Source organism: Heteronotia binoei, chromosome 2 (genome assembly GCF_032191835.1).
Source record: "Heteronotia binoei isolate CCM8104 ecotype False Entrance Well chromosome 2, APGP_CSIRO_Hbin_v1, whole genome shotgun sequence".
Classification (NCBI taxonomy): Eukaryota; Metazoa; Chordata; class Lepidosauria; order Squamata; family Gekkonidae; genus Heteronotia; species Heteronotia binoei.
The window spans coordinates 154130943-154146817 of record NC_083224.1 but is presented as its reverse complement, the minus strand read 5'-3'; the positions used below and the strand labels follow the sequence as shown (position 1 = coordinate 154146817).

Here is a 15875-nt window from a genome sequence, read left to right as displayed (position 1 = left end):
AAGACAGAAATGAATGCCATATGCAACAACCACATCCCTTCACACTCTTTAACAACCCTCATAATGGGACGGGGAAGTGGAAGAATGAAATTCCTAGTCTCCACACCCCACCAGGCATCTTGTCTTATGATATGAAACCTGGCCCTTATGCAATGATGTAGTCATGTTCTCACTAGCCTGTGAGATATATAATTTTTGGTTCTGTTTTCAAATACAGAGGTCACTTACTGTGTTTAGCAGACAATGACTTGCTTAAGGTCAACTGGAGGATTCCTAATTGACTTGAGCTTTGACCCAGATCTCTGTCCATCATTTAGTCTACCAGACTACTCTCACTTGTCATTTGTGTGTGCTAACATGCTTGATAAATGCATTTTCTTGAATGTGTAGTGTTCTGCACTATAGATAATTCATCTGTGATAGGTTGAATACTGTTTTGTTATCCATAACAGGGTGAGAAAGGCCCTCAAGGCCCAGCTGGACGTGATGGAGTACAGGGTCCTGTAGGTCTTCCTGGTCCTGCTGGTCCAGCTGGATCTCCTGGAGAAGATGGTGACAAGGTCAGTTGCTATCAACTGTAATTGTATATCTGTCCAATGATTTTGCTGTTGCTTGCAAAACTTCTGAGAAAATGTGGGAGATCAAAGAGACAAAGTATTCCACAAAAGGCTAACAGATTAATTGTGGCATAATCTTTGGAGGACTAGGGTCCACATGATCAGATATTTTAATTGTTATCTTCAGTTGGATATAGGGAAAAATGAATAAAGGGTCAGAAAGCCATGAAAGCATAGCAGTACAACTGTCACATTTTTATGCAAAATACAAAAACATAAAAGATAAAAACAGACGATCTTCTTCACAAAAGCTGTCACTGTGATAACGTTATCTTTTATTAAATAGGATATGGAAAATGTGATGCACAAAGCACTGGCAATAATACTTTGATATAAATCAGAATGGCATAGAGGCTGGTATACAAGTGAAAGTATTCCCAAGAATTAAATCCTTTACCAATAAGAAAGAAAATGTACGAATAATGCTTTTGATTTCAAGAGTATTCCTTTGTACCAAATGATCTGATCTGATTTACAAGTGCAGAAGAGTTATGGAATGCATCAGGAATTTCCAAAAAACTACCATATGAAAGAACTGCTAATTTATAAGGTTGATTATGAACTAACTGGTTTTTAGTGCAGCCCTAAGAAAACTTACACAGCCCATTGATTTCAATGGACTTAGAAGGGAGTGGCCCTGTTTAGAATTGTACTGTTAAAATCTCTGACTAATTTTTTTTGTCAAGAAACTCAGAATGTGTGTTCCTTCCTTCCCCTCACATTTTATCTCCATTACAACTCTGTGAGGAAGGTGAAACTGAACTATGGTTAAGCATGGATTGAATCCAGACCTCTCCAGTCCTAGCCCAACACTCAGACTACACCAGTGTTTCTGATTTTATGTCACCATGGACATTAAAACTAAAATCTTCTTCCAGCCTGAGCTATATAGTCTTTACCTCAGAAATATTTATTGACAGCATTTTATATGTCTTTTTTTAAATTATCTGATCCTCAAAGCAAGATAAAACACACAACAACCCAGAGCCTATTAAAATAAAACCAATAAAACTGAATCTAAGCCAAATCAAACAGAATCATTCCTTCAGTGTTGAAGCTCAAAAACTCGTCAGGAGAAACACCACTTGTTCTTGTCTTTGAAAGGAAACAAGTGACACAATTCCTGGGGGAGGGGAGTCTACAATGCTCGGCGAACTACTAAAAAAGTAGTTTTCTTTGAGGATTCCCCTGACATTCACAGAGCTCCAAAGTTGGTACATAAAAGATGGTTCTCTGCTGTTCTGTGCTAAATCATTTCACATTGGGTACATTCACACACACTAAATAATGTGCTTTGCAACTGTGTAAGAATTTCAAAATCCACTTGCAAAGAGTCACTGTGCATTTTTGTACAGAGCTTACCCCGGAGCGACGTCCCTCTTCACCGCGCAGCGTCTGTGCGGATTTCACACCAACTGCTCCGCAGAACTAGGAAGAGCCGCGAAGTGCCGAGCCTTTTGCATCGCAAATGTAAACCACTAAAAACCAGTTTACGTTAGTGATGAAAAGCCGCGGCTCTTCGCGACTCTTCCTGGTTCTGCAGAGCAGTTGGTGCGAAATCCGCGCAGACGCTGCGCGGTGAAGAGGGACATCGCTCCGGGGTAAGCTCTGTGCGAAAACGCCCACTGTGTGAAAGCACCCATTAGCCAACAACAGATGGCTGGCTTGGGGTGGCATGAAGCTGCCCCAAAGAGAGCCAGCTGGAAACAGGGTGGCTGGGAGCTTCCAGATGACCCATGGCCCACCCCCTGAACAGGAATGAACTGTGTGCAACCCAGAGAAGCTTCTGGAGTGCTTGTGTGCCTCCCGGCTGCTCCCCAGGCACTTCCTGGCCATCCAGATAGCTGGGAAGTGCCTCAAAGCCACCTTGGAACTTACAAAGTGGTGCCTTTCCAAGGTGGCTTCAATCCGGCCCTGGGCAGGCTGAAGTCGGGACGTAGATGGGAGGCAGATGTGCACATGTGGATGCACTTTTTTGGTTCGCTTGTCTCCCATCCCCAGGGTGGCTTAAACTGCCCATCTGTTATCACTGCTTGAAACATTAGTGTGAGAGGAGGGGTAGCATTTTCATATTTACTTATTTGTTTCTAGCTTATCAAATGTGACCCATAGACAGCAAAATTTTGAGGTGGGGAATAATACAGCAGGGTGTGTGTGTATGGGGGGAGTGGTTCTTAATAGGCAGATTAGTTAGGTCAAGCCAAGATACCAGGATATGATTTCAACAAGACATTGTGTCTTGCCTTCCCCAGTCTTTAAGTAATAAATTTTGGGAATTCCTAACCAGGAATTGCTAAATCTCTCCAAGGATTATAGCCTGGAACTAGATACTATGGAAACAATGGATCCCTGCCCCTTGTTTGCCACCAAGCAGCAAAGCAAAGGAAGAGAGGGCATTTGCAGGTAAAACATATCCTTCCCACTCCTTTTCCTCTAGATCACATCTTGCTTACTCACAACTGGTCCTGGAAGGACAGCTGGGAAACCCCAAGTAGGAGAAAAGTTAATGGGAGAGATTTGGGGAAGTTAATGTGGTGGGTGGGGAAGGCTTAAGCACTTCCCCTGAGATCCTCTGCTTTCCCCTTTGAACTCTTTGCTTTGCATGTCAGTGACAAGAACAAGGTTGGTTAAACTCATGTTTTCGGTTGATCATCAATTTCTTCCTCTAGCTGCCCTACAAATAAGATGTGTTGTAAAGCTGAAAGAATACATTAACTCAGTCTTGTTATCTCATACATTCTCTTTCTCGCTTGTTCATAATCTGAATTGCAGAGAAGTAAGAAGCTGCCCTTTGGTTGATCACAATTAGATTCACTGCAGATGGAAGGGAACATGAAGGGGGAGCTAGTTTCCTTCGTTTAAAATCCAATTAAAGAGTGTTTCAACATGAGGCCATGTTGTGCTTTCAGCCATAGCAGTCAATACCAGTACTAATCTGTCATAGCAAAAATGTGATTGATCAGGACAAAATTGCCCCTCTTAGGCTTCACTCATAAAGTAGGGGAATAAGGCAGAGAAAATAATAAGATGACATTTAAAGACACTGTAACAGTTCAATGAAGAGCAGATCCTTCTAAAGAAGAAATGTAACACCTTTCTTTCTGTTACAGGGTGAAATTGGCGAGCCAGGTCAGAAAGGGAGCAAAGGTGACAAAGGAGAAAATGTAAGTGCTTCCCCCCCCCCTCCTTTTACTTCTCTCCCACTCTCTCTTTTTGACTCCTCTACAGTATTGCTTTTTTGTTCTTATTGCTTTGGTGTGAATGAAAACATATATCAAAAGCTAATATGCTGACCAGGCAGGAAAGAGGACTGTGTTATGCACAGCCAATCACATTTCAGACCAAGAGAAGAACTAGCAAAAACAGGGGCTGGCATTACTTTCCAACATCATTTGGTGGCATCATTATGTAATTAGAGCTGAATAGCTGGAAATGTATTTCATTCCCCAAGTCACCCACTTGTGAGTGAACATAACAACATAAGAAGAACTTGCTGTTTCTGACCAGTGGTCCATCTAGTTCAGCATACTGTTTCACACAGCAGTCAACCAGTTGCCCTGGAGGTTCAAACAAACAGGATGTAAGAGTCTGAGACCCTGCCATGCTGCTGCCTCTCAACACAGGTATTCAGATCTCTGCTGTCTCTTTAGATGGAGGCTCCCTTCAGTCACTATGGCTACTGATGCACCTCTGCATCTTTCTAACTTTGCTATAAAGCTATCTATTCTTGTGGTCATCACTACCTTCCCTTGCAGTGAATTCTGCAGTTTAATTACTCATTGAATGAAGTATATATATTTTTGTCTGTCACAAACCTATTTCTCAACAATTTCATTGACTGTCCCCAAGTCTGGATATTATGGGAGAGGGAGAAAAAACTCCCATTATTCACTTTCTCCACTCCATGCAGAACTGTATATACCATTATCTTTTTGTCATAATTTTTTCTAGACCAAATGTCCCAGACGCTATAGACTTTTCTAATTGGAAAAGTACTCCAAATGCCTAATCATCTTGGTTTCTTTCTTTTGTACTTTTTCAAGCTCTTCAGTATCATTTTTTTAAATAAGGTGATCAGAACTGTATACCCTACTCCAAATGAGGACATGCCATAGCTTTATATAAGGGCATTGCAATGCTGGCTATTTTATTTTCAACTCCTTTCCTAATAATTCCTATCATGAAGTTTTTCTTTTTCACTGCTGCCACACATTGGATCAACATGTTCATAGAGCTTTCCACCACATCCTCAAGAGCTCAAGCTTAGCCAGTTGGGACTCAGTCAGCATATATTTACAATTAGGATTTCTTTTTTATTCCAGTATGCATAATCTTACACACATAGACATTCAGTTGCCACATTGTTGTCCACTCACCCAATTTAGACAGGTCCTCCTGTAGCTCTTCATGATCTGCTTGGTTTTCATTATCGTGAATAATGTGGCATTGCCTGAAAACTTGGCTACTACGTTACTCATTCCCAATTCCAAATTATTTATGAACAAATAGCACTGGGCCAAATACCAATCCTTGAGACACCCCATTGTCCTCTATTGCAAGAAGTCTCCATGCATTTAACCAACTTTTATTCCATAAGAAGACTCATCTTCTTAACCCATGATTGCTAATTTTATTTAGGAGTCTTGTGGTGAGATACCTTGTCAGCGTCCTTTTGGAACTCCAAGTATATTTGTTATCTTTGATTTGTGTGTATATGATGTCTTCCATGTCTACCAGATTGCCTTTAACCACAAGTTTGTTAACCTGCTCAAAGAAATCCAAGGGATTTGGTGAAACAGAACTTCCCTTTGCTGGTGCCATGCTAATTTTCACTCTGCAGGCTTTGTTCCTCAATGTGCTTAATAATTCTCAGTTTCTACTAATCCACCCACAACAGCTAACTGTGCTGTAATTTCATGGAAACCCTCTAGACACCTGTGTAAAAATTGGGGTGTTGTTTGCTGTTTTCCAGTCATCTGGCATGGAGGCCTGTTTTAGCAGACATAACCTTTATTGGCATAACAGAAAAGAAAAACAAGGTTCAAAGGAATTTCAAAATGGGACATACAAGCCATAGTAATTTGCAAGCCCAACCAGCTTAGATCTTACTTGTTAATAGAACAAAAATTACCATTTGAATTCTTTAAAATAAAGAATTTTTTATTCTTTGAATAATAAAAAAAGTATTATTTAAGAGCCCTCAGGTGTATGACCTAGTAGTTCTAGAACGTCATCTCTCATCACCTCAATTTGTCTATTCTTCAGGCACACTTCTTTAAAAAAAAAGTAGCTCCAATGCAGGTATTTGCTGCACATTTTCCACAGTGAAAACACATGCAAAAAATTCACTTCTGCCATTTGGCCATCTGCTTTTAAGTAATCCGTTTATTCTTCTGTAGTCCAAAGGCCCAACCATCCTCCAGCTGGTTTCTCACTCTTGATATATTTGAAGAAATGCTTATTGTTTGTTTGTATAGGGCCATCTGCTCCTCAAATTCTCCTTTTGCTCACATTATTGTCAATTTGTATTTGTTTTGCTGGAACTTGTCGTCTTTTCTGTTCACCTTGATGAGGGAAATTTTCCACTTTTAAAAAGAAGCCTTTTTGTCTTTTATGACTTCCTTGACTGGTTAACAATGCAGGAATCTTTTTAGACTTGATGTTATTCAGGTATGCAGTCTATCTGAGTTAATGTAGTCTTAAATCACTTCCATGCATCTTAGAGGGATTTGACTCCTTTAATTCTCCTTATTTCCTTATGGCTAGTCCCCTCATTTTAACAAAATTCCCTCTTGAAATCCAATGTGGTTGTTTTGGACTTTGGGGACAACTTTCTTGACATGTCTTTATCCCTGCAGTAGCAAAAGAAAACCCCGAAAGGGTTCCATGACGACCAGCCTCACAAAGAAAAAACACTTTTCAAAATAACTTAGAAAACTTCAACATTCTATTATCACTCTCATACAAAATATTTCACAAGTCATACCCTGATAAACAAACACCAATGCTTTGTGCAAAAGAAGGACATAAATGAATATATAAATAGTCCAATCCTGGAAATGGAATAGTCCAATCCTGGAAAGTCCTTCCACTTAAAATGAATCCCCGGTCTGGTTTCTGAGAAAACCACGTGCTGGTAAGAATTCCACAACATTCAGTTGTCTTGTACAGTAGTCTTGAAACACAACATTCCCCCATTTCAATAGAAGCTTTGACCAGCTTTTCAAACAATATCAGAGCATGGCAAGATTCCACAATTTTGGTACACAATTAAGTTTCAGTTTACAGGTCTTGCGCCAAGATGCTAACTTTTTCCACTAAAATACTTGCCAGCAGGTGTATGCAGTGGCATACAGGCACCTGTCCTTCATTTCCCTCTCTAAGGCTCCCTGCCTCCATTGGTCCCAGGGTTTCTCACATGGCCCTCCTTTACTGCCCTACACTTATTCTAAGTTTCTAGCCCTCTCCCACCAATATTTCCCAATAATTTACCACACTATCCCTTTGGGATGACTCATCCTGAACCTAAAGCTCTCCAGCTTGTTGGCTTTCTCTCAGAAGTTAGTTTTAAAAGTGTTGCACCACCTTTTTCATATTCAGTGGTCAGGTACTAGGCAAAAGTAAACAACAAGGAATTCTAAATTATGAGGTCATGTGCATTTGGGCCTCCTTGTAGTATCATATAAAAATTCCAAAGGGGGATAGTGTAGATTATCTTTGACCTTTACACATTTTGAAAACAATTTCCCTTTCCCTTGAGGGAAAATGTTAACAAATATTTTATTGTACTTTATTAAAATCTGGCAGGGTTACCAAGGGTCAGGTAAAATTGCAGGTGGCCTTATGTGCGTTAGTTACAGGCACTGCCTAAATAGCAATTCTTACTGAATTTCCACTTAGCTCTTGTCTGGGTGGATCTTTCAAGATACTTACCAGCTGTATGTGGCATTGTCACTGTCGTCTTTGGTTTTCATTGCACATTTTGGACATTTGCTGTCACTTCTACACATGCCTCCTTGGACACACCTTAATGTGGTAAAGGGGGGGTGTCTGTTTGTCTCAGCAAGGCTGAGAGCAATACCTTAAGAAGTTTAGTTTCTGTCAAGAAGCTAAACTCCAAGCGGCGTCACTCAAGGTGGAATGGTCATAGCTGGGATGATGCATCCACTCACTGTTGAACAGCCATTCAACAGAAGACAACAGACAGTACCAATGGTGACAGGAGTGGAGGAATCCTTGAAGGGTAGCTATTGAGCAGCAACAATAGTGGAAAGTGACACTTGGCAGAGGATCTTTTATACACAATGGCAGTGCTGCTTTACTAACCCTAGTTAGTACTACACAGAAGAAGGCAATGGTAAATCACTTCTGATCATCTCATATCTAGAAAACTCTATGATGATCCAATCTAAAATGGAAAAAAAAATATATATAGTGCTGGAAAACAGACATCTCAAGTTGGATAGTGCTTGATCGGCTACTAGGAAAGAACAGAAAACAAGTACAAGTAACATCATTCTTGTAAAGCAGAAAAGACATTCAGTAGTTGATGTGAAGGGATACAAAAGGAAAGTCCAGAGCTGTTCAACACATATAATAGGAACATGGAATAGAACAAGTTTGACTCAAGGTAAGGTTGGAATCATAAAACAAAGAATTAAATGTTTAAATATTACAGTTCTGGGAGTGAGTGGACTGGACATTTTTTAGTCAGACAATTACAAAGTGTTGTACTCAGAAAATGACAAATACAGAAGAAACAGAGTTGCTCTAATAGTGAGGCAAAATGTAGCACAAGCTGATTAGGGGCTATAATGCAAAGTCTGACAGAATAATATCAATTAGACTTCACAGAAAGCCTATCATTCAAGTTTATACCCCAACTACAGATTCTGCTAAGAAAGAAATTGAAAACTTTTATGCAAGTGTCCAGGAAAAATTTATCACACACCTAAACGAAAGTGGGAAACAAAGCAGAATCTCAGTTTGGGCTAGGAGCACAAAATAAAGCAGGAAAGCAACTCATAGAATTCTGCAAAGACAACAAATTAATTGTGAACATGTTTCAGTCAACCAAAGAGATGATTGTATACATGGACATCACCAGATGGCCAATACAGAAATCAAATTGATTACATAATCTGAAGCAGAAAATGAAGAAGCTCTACTCCAGGGGTGGCCAAACTTGCTTAATGTAAAAATCAGAATATTTATTGTATATAGTCAAAGGGCATCACAATAAAAGATTAAGAAGCTTAATGTAAGAACCACATAGAATATCAGATGTTTGAGAACAACAAAACAGGAACAAATATCACACACACGTCTTTATTAAAACTCTTAATATTTTCTTTGCACAGAAAGATAAAATACATATGTATGCCCTCTACAACATGACCATGGTAGAAGATCATGTTGTAAAGTGGGAATAACAGTCCCTATAAAACCAATCAAGAATAACAGTCCCCATAAGACCAGCATAGGTTAGGGATTTAATATTTTTTTGCAGCAGTGGGAGAAGGAAACAGACATGTACCATATAACTGACCACCATTTGCATCCTTATGCATTTCTTTTTGCCTTGAAACTAATATTAGTAAATAGAGCTCCTAAAGAGCTATGAAACTAAAGGGAAACCCGCATGGAGGTGGTTGCCTGGCTTCAATCCCAGGTGTCATGGATTTCACACAGGGGCTTGTGACTTCATGGGGCAACTTGCTTGTCAGTCCTGGTTCCCCCATTATGTGGGCTGGGGTGGGGATTCTTCAGCCAACAGTTAGATTGGTTGATGTTTGAATCCTGCCCTATGCTGTACCAAAAGCTCTTTAAAACTATAATCAATAAAGTGGCTGCTCCAATCCTTTGTCTGTGTGTTTACTTTCAAATTCCTGTCTCTGACACTGCCCTTAGGAACTCCATGACACCATGACAGTAGCTTGAGGGGGAGGTGGGATGGCAGTAGCATGAGTGAAAGGGAGAAGGACAGAGACAGAAAGTGAGAAAGGGGTGAGAAAGTATGAAAGCAGTAAGAGAAAAAGAGAGAGAGAGAAGAGGTGGAGGAGAGGAGAGGAGTCAAAGGGGGGAAATGGATGACTGCCCCTGCAAGTTCCTTCTGGGTTCTGTAAAGAAACTATATCTGAAAAGTTCAAAACAATGGGGAAGAATTTTATCCCTGTCTTATGGGTTAAAATGAACAATATAACCCTCCCCGAATTTCCTAAAACAACATAACAGTTTTTATCTAAATGACTTCTGGCCTACCATTCTAATGAAGGGTTTGTGTTTCACCATGCGATGCAGTCACAGATATTTAGCATTTACAGTGCAATCCTAAATACAGTTACACCCTTCTAAGTGCACCAACTTCATTTGATTTAGAAGGGTGTAACCATGTTCAGGATTGCACTGTTAAATCAGTGAAATGGGATTTGTTCAGTGATAAGAACAATTTATTGTTCTTTGGGTAGGGGATACTTGGAAATGGATAAGGAAAATATAATTGGCTAGGAATAAGGCCTGTTGTGAAGGAAAATACAACAGGCTCTAGAAAGAGGCTCCAGGCAGATGCCCCCCACCCTTGCTGTCTTCCCACCCAAGTGAAGGCATTCACTCCCCTCCCCACTTCCAGGGCCAGGCCTTGCCACCTTGTTGCATTGTGGGAGCAGCGGCTCCCTGGCTATTTCAGTGGCCTTTGGAGGCTGTGTGTGCTGGGAGGCTATCTGTGAGGGCCATTAATAGGGAGGCAGAGGTATGTTGCTGGCGATGCTCTTAGTGAGGCTGGTTAACAGAGAGGACACAGATGAGAGCTGGAGACATGGCTGTCTCTGAGGTAAGACTGTTTTGACTGTTTCTTCAACATTGGCTGTCTTCAAAATGCAGCTGGATGATTATTTGTCAAAGATGCTTTAGGCTGATCCTGCATGGAACAGGGGGTTGGACTAGATGGTCTCTATGGCCCCTTCCAACTCTATGATTCTATGATTTCCAGGCCTGCAGTAGGCAGGGACAGGGGAGTCAGCCAATGGGAAGCCAGAGATGCTGAGTGAGCCATGATGGGCCAATTATTTGTTGAGTGCATGGAATGCATCCATGAGCCAATGGGAGAGCTCCATTTGGCCACTACCATAGGGGAATTATTATAGATTTTTTTCTCTATAAATCTTCCCCAAATTGTTTGATATACTTTTTTAGTTGAGGAAAGTGCAGTTCTCGCTGTGTTTCATGTTTGAATGAAAATACACCTTTAAATATCCTGAAATATTGCAAATGTAATTACCTTCAATAAATGTCAGTTTTAAATTTATTGTAGACAACGAAGTCTAAGACTTTGGGAGGTGAACAAATAACGCTTGACTGCTCAGAATGTAAAAGACCTTGGACTCACAGCACCATCTCTCCAAAGAAATGTAGGGATGCTTATTAGACCTGAATAATGCAAAATACCTTCTTGTGTATCTGCTGTTCATCTGACTTCAGATGCCAACATTACCTTCTTTTTTCTTCCTCTTCTTTTGCAGGGTCCTCCTGGACCGCCAGGTCTTCAAGGTCCTGTTGGCGCTCCTGGTATAGCTGTAAGTATTTCACTTGTTATGCATAACAAATGAGTACCTTTCCTGAACTCTCATTAATTGTACCAAAACTTCAGACATATTTTAAAATGGAGAGGATTTTAAATTACGTCCTTGAGGCATCTGTGTCTATACAGTCCCATGCCGCCTTCAGGCTCCAGTCATAGGTCAGTGCTCTGCTGCATCAGTGATACAAAAGTGTAACAATTCAAAGAATTGATTGATGACTTACACTTGGGTAATGCTTCTATTCCCTGACCTGGGTAGTCCAAATTAGCCTGATCTCATGAGATCTCGGAAGCTAAGCAGGGTTGGCCCTCGTTCATTTTGGATGGGAGACCACTAAGGAAGTTCAGAGTTGCTACACAGAGGCAGGCAATGGCCTGAATGTCTCTTATCTTGAAAACCCTATGAGAGCCAGTTTGGTGTAGTGGTTAAGTGCGCAGACTCTTATTTGGGAGAACCAGATTTGATTCCCCACTCCTCTGCTTGCAGCTGCTGGAATGGCCTTGGGTCGGCCATAGCTTTTGCAGGAATTGTCCTTGAAAGGGCAGCTGCTGTAAAGAGCTCTCTCAGTCCCACCTACCTCACAGGGTGTCTGTCGTGGGGGGAAAGGTAAAGGAGATTGTGACTGCTCTGAGACGCTTGGGATTCAGAGTATAGGGTGGGATATAAATCCAATATCTTCTTAAAAGGGTCACCATAAGTCAGCTGTGACTTGAAGGCAAGGAAGAATGTGCTTCCATACAGTTAATTACAATCTGTATTATGGAATGCTTATGGAAGCAGGACTGATGTTTTTAGGGTATGAAGTGAGCCCATTGAAAAGCATTATGTTTGAGGTAGCTTTGAATGATGTGATGTGGTGTTCATTTGTGATACTAAGATTTTAATATTTGACAAGTGATGCTGTTTGCAAAGTTTTGAACATTCGTGTATAAACTAGATCTATGAGCAAGTGTTTGTGAGATGTGTGATTGTTGCCTGTGTTAAGAATGGATTTCTTGTTTGTGTTCAGCATGACCTATTTTCTTTGCATATTCATGTGTCACTTTTGCATCTGTAAAAGAACAAGTGCATCCAGAATTTAAAAGGAATAAGAGAATATTCAGCTTTCAGTGGTCTCTCCAGCATTTCTTTTTGGTCTGTATAGAAACATATATGCAATGAATTCACAAAAGGAAAAGTGCTTCCCATGTCAAGTACTCACTTTATTGGCTTTCCAGCCTTTTAGTACATAAGTACTAGATTGACAATGCCATCCTAAGAACAGTTTCCTGTGAGTAAACACCACTGAGTAGGATTGCTCAGGTCTGAATAGTTGTTCTTTGAATGTCTCTTCATTTAGAGCCTTTTAGAATTTTCCCTGCGGTCAGATTTCGTCACTAGGGAAATTTTTCCCTCCCCCTGCAAGAAACAAGTATATTGATTATGATACTGACGTCTGCATATTTGGCAGGTGGTAGTCATGTCATTACCCTGACAAGCAACTGAACTCCTTCACCTTCTAATGATCTTCTTAACATGTGCTGATTGCTTATTTTTGTGGGCTAGAAACCTGTATAGACTTCTTTGCAAAAGTGGAATAAGGTTGCAATCTTGCTTCTATCCAGCTGGCATTCATGGAATTTAAGTAGCTTAATTGTGTACAACATTACAATCAAAATCCATGTGGCCTTTCTCAGTAACTGAACAGGACTTGGTACAAAACAAGCAGAGTTAGAAATGTATTGTTCTCTTGGCATAAATATTTCTGAATTATAATGAACTGGCTTCTGCCATCTCTTAGAAATAGTAGCTGCATTGATCAATGGAATCTATGAAAAAATCTAATTTGTGACTTCACTACTGGGCTGCTTATTCTAGAGCACAGGTCTGTGTTTATTGTATTTGTTAAATGAATGAGTCAGAATATATATTAAACGTATTAAAATACAGATTCTAGTCCTCACCCATACTTTGAGATATTAAATCTCATTAATTTCAATACCATTTAATTTAGGATTCCCAGGGCTCTTTTTCTAGCAGGAGCTTCTCTGCATATTAGGCCACAACCCCCCTGATGTAGCTAATCATCCTGTAGCTTACAGTAGGCCCTGCACTAAGAGCCCCCTAAGCTCTTGGAGGATTGGCTACATCAGGAGGGGGTGGCCTAATATGCAGAGGAGCTCCTGCTAGAAAAAGAGCCCTGAGATTCCGGCAATTGACATTCAGTGTACTTTCTCTAACTTCTAACAATTTGTTAAAAATTAAAGTCTCTCTGTGCAATATATTGAGAAGTTTGTTTTTTCCAATCTGTTAGGGGGGTGATGGAGAGCCTGGTCCAAGAGGACAGCAAGGGATGTTTGGGCAGAAAGGGGATGAAGGTCCACGAGGTTTCCCAGGTCCTCCAGGACCCATTGGGCTCCAGGTAAGTGTTACCTTTGTCTCTCTTCCTTCTGCTTACCCTTCCCTGTGAAATGAAAGAAAGATCCATAATTTCATTTTCAATCAATTAAAGGTTGATTAAGCAACAACTCAAAAGTTTGTAAAATTAGTATTTCTTTATTTACTTATTTATCTACTTAATTACTTCATTTCTAGCCTGCCTTTCTCACTGAGACTCAAGGGAGATTACAGAATATAAAAATAAATTCGAACAAACAGTGAAGACCTCTGATAAACAATGTAGTAAGGCTAGGCTTACAGAACTGAAAACTATGCAAATAGAAAACTGTTGAAGAAATGACATATTATAATGCAGAAAATGGATTATAAAGATAGATGACAACAAAAAAAGGAATGATGTGCATCCGGCATAAACTGAGCTAAAAAAATTACACACACACATCAAAAAACTTACTTTAAGCCAAATACAGATTCTGAAAATCTGATCAGCTATTAGTATAGCTAAGCCTAAATAAAAGCTGAATTTTTTAAATGGAGCTGCAGGAGGAGACAATCCCAGCCAAGGCAGTGCAGAGCCACACCAGCTGATCCTCTCAGGTCTGTGTGCAGCAGTGAGAGACCTCCCTGGCACACACAGATCCTGAGGACAGCTTCTCCAGTGGCATGGTTTAAACTGTACTGCAGGAAAAGCCTTCCCAGTCAAGTCTGTGTGTGGGAGTGAGAGGTTTCCCTGGAGCACACAGATCCTGGGGACAGCATGGTTTGAACTGTGCTGCAAGAGAAGCCATGTCAACCCCAGGGTCGAGCTAACTTTTTTTTTAATGTCATTTTTCTTCTTAGGTCTATTAGAAAAAAAATGAGATTTCTGAAAAATCCTAGATCCTGGATTTTTTGGAAATACCAATTTTTTTTAGCCCCAATCAAACAAAAATCTGATTTATTTATTTTTTTTGCACACCCCTAGGCAACACTATTTATATGCCAGATCGAACATTGAAACTTCTTGAGGTCAGCTCTTTTGGGGAACTTTTAAGATGTTATCTGGGAATTTTGTGTTTGTGTTCTTTTTTGTAATAGCCAGTGCTATACACAATAAAATTTCTGGCTGACTGACTAAACCGGTTCAAAGTGTTTGTAGCTCTTAATATTTGTTCACTTACGGGTAAATTTCATCACCTTCATTCCACTTGCTTCCCAGAATCCCCCTTTACAGCCATGATCAGTTCCCTCTTCTCTCCCTTCCCTCTTCCCCCTTGTTTAGGTTAGCTTCAGTTTTGGCCGCCTTAGGGTAGGAGGGTAGAAAAGAAGTCATTAGTCACTATCTCCTGCTCTCTTCTCTAGTATCTTAAAGACTTCTGTGGCATCACTAAAAGTGCCAAGGAATGTAATTTTTATCAACAGTGAAGATGCTAGGGATGTTGCAACTTTCCTGCTCTACTCATTGGCTTCCCAGCAGGCCCGTAACCAGGAAAAAAAATTGGGGGGAGGGCCACTGGGAAAGTGGTGGGACCCCCAAAAAACCTCAGATGTGTCCCTGCTCAAGTGCACTGATGTCACAAAAAAAATCATGCACACTAGCAAACCCCTGTGAGCCTCTTGGCTAGAGCAGGCAGGGCTGCACTTGCCAGTTGTTGTTGGTGCTGCTGCTGTCACAAGTGCTGAGATACAGAATCACTCAAGCACTGAATTTTGAAGGGTTGACCTCCCCTCACCAAGCAAAGACAAGTTTTGGGGCTGACCCAGCTGCCCACTATGCATTGTAGCTATGACCGTGTTCCATTGTAGGTATGGGCTTGCTTCCCAGAGACATTTGGTTGGTTTCCCAGAGGCATCTGGATGCAGAATTCTGGAGTAATTGGTTTTGACCAAGAGCTTGTTAATGTCCACATAGTTTACAGATTAGTCAAATGGCCACTGTACTACTCTTATGACCCTGAGCCTTTTGAGGCTAGCAATCCTAGGCTCATTAGTAATAAAAGGAGAACTAGTCAGTCAGTTGACTTCTGAAATGTTACTGTTCATTGTAATTTTTAAAGCCATACTTAATGGAAGGGTTCAGTAAGACATCCACAATATTTTCTTCTTTGAAGGAGCCAAAAAGTAGTTTTGACACAAAAGTCAAGCCTGTTCCCTTCCTCTTTATTTATAAGTGAAAAGGCTCAGTTTTAAACAATGCAATCATCTGAATTCTAGTGTAGTAATTTAACTTACTAGAATTCTAAAGTGACAGATTGTGTTCTCTTAAGATGATTTAATTTTTTTCCACATTTTAATGAAATATAAATTTAAATTTGGTCTGCAT

General features: G+C 40.4%; 1 protein-coding gene across 4 annotated transcripts in view; it reads left to right on the top strand.

The window, feature by feature from the left end:
• Positions 1-15875, top strand: part of COL11A1 (collagen type XI alpha 1 chain) — a 335777-nt gene that overhangs the window by 252854 nt on the left and 67048 nt on the right. For all 4 annotated transcript variants that reach the window (XM_060232292.1, XM_060232289.1, XM_060232291.1 and 1 more), the window contains 4 exons: positions 453-560; positions 3728-3781; positions 11135-11188; positions 13488-13595. In XM_060232292.1, coding sequence (XP_060088275.1) covers positions 453-560; positions 3728-3781; positions 11135-11188; positions 13488-13595 — 324 coding nt within the window. The remainder of the gene's footprint in view (positions 1-452; positions 561-3727; positions 3782-11134; positions 11189-13487; positions 13596-15875) is intronic.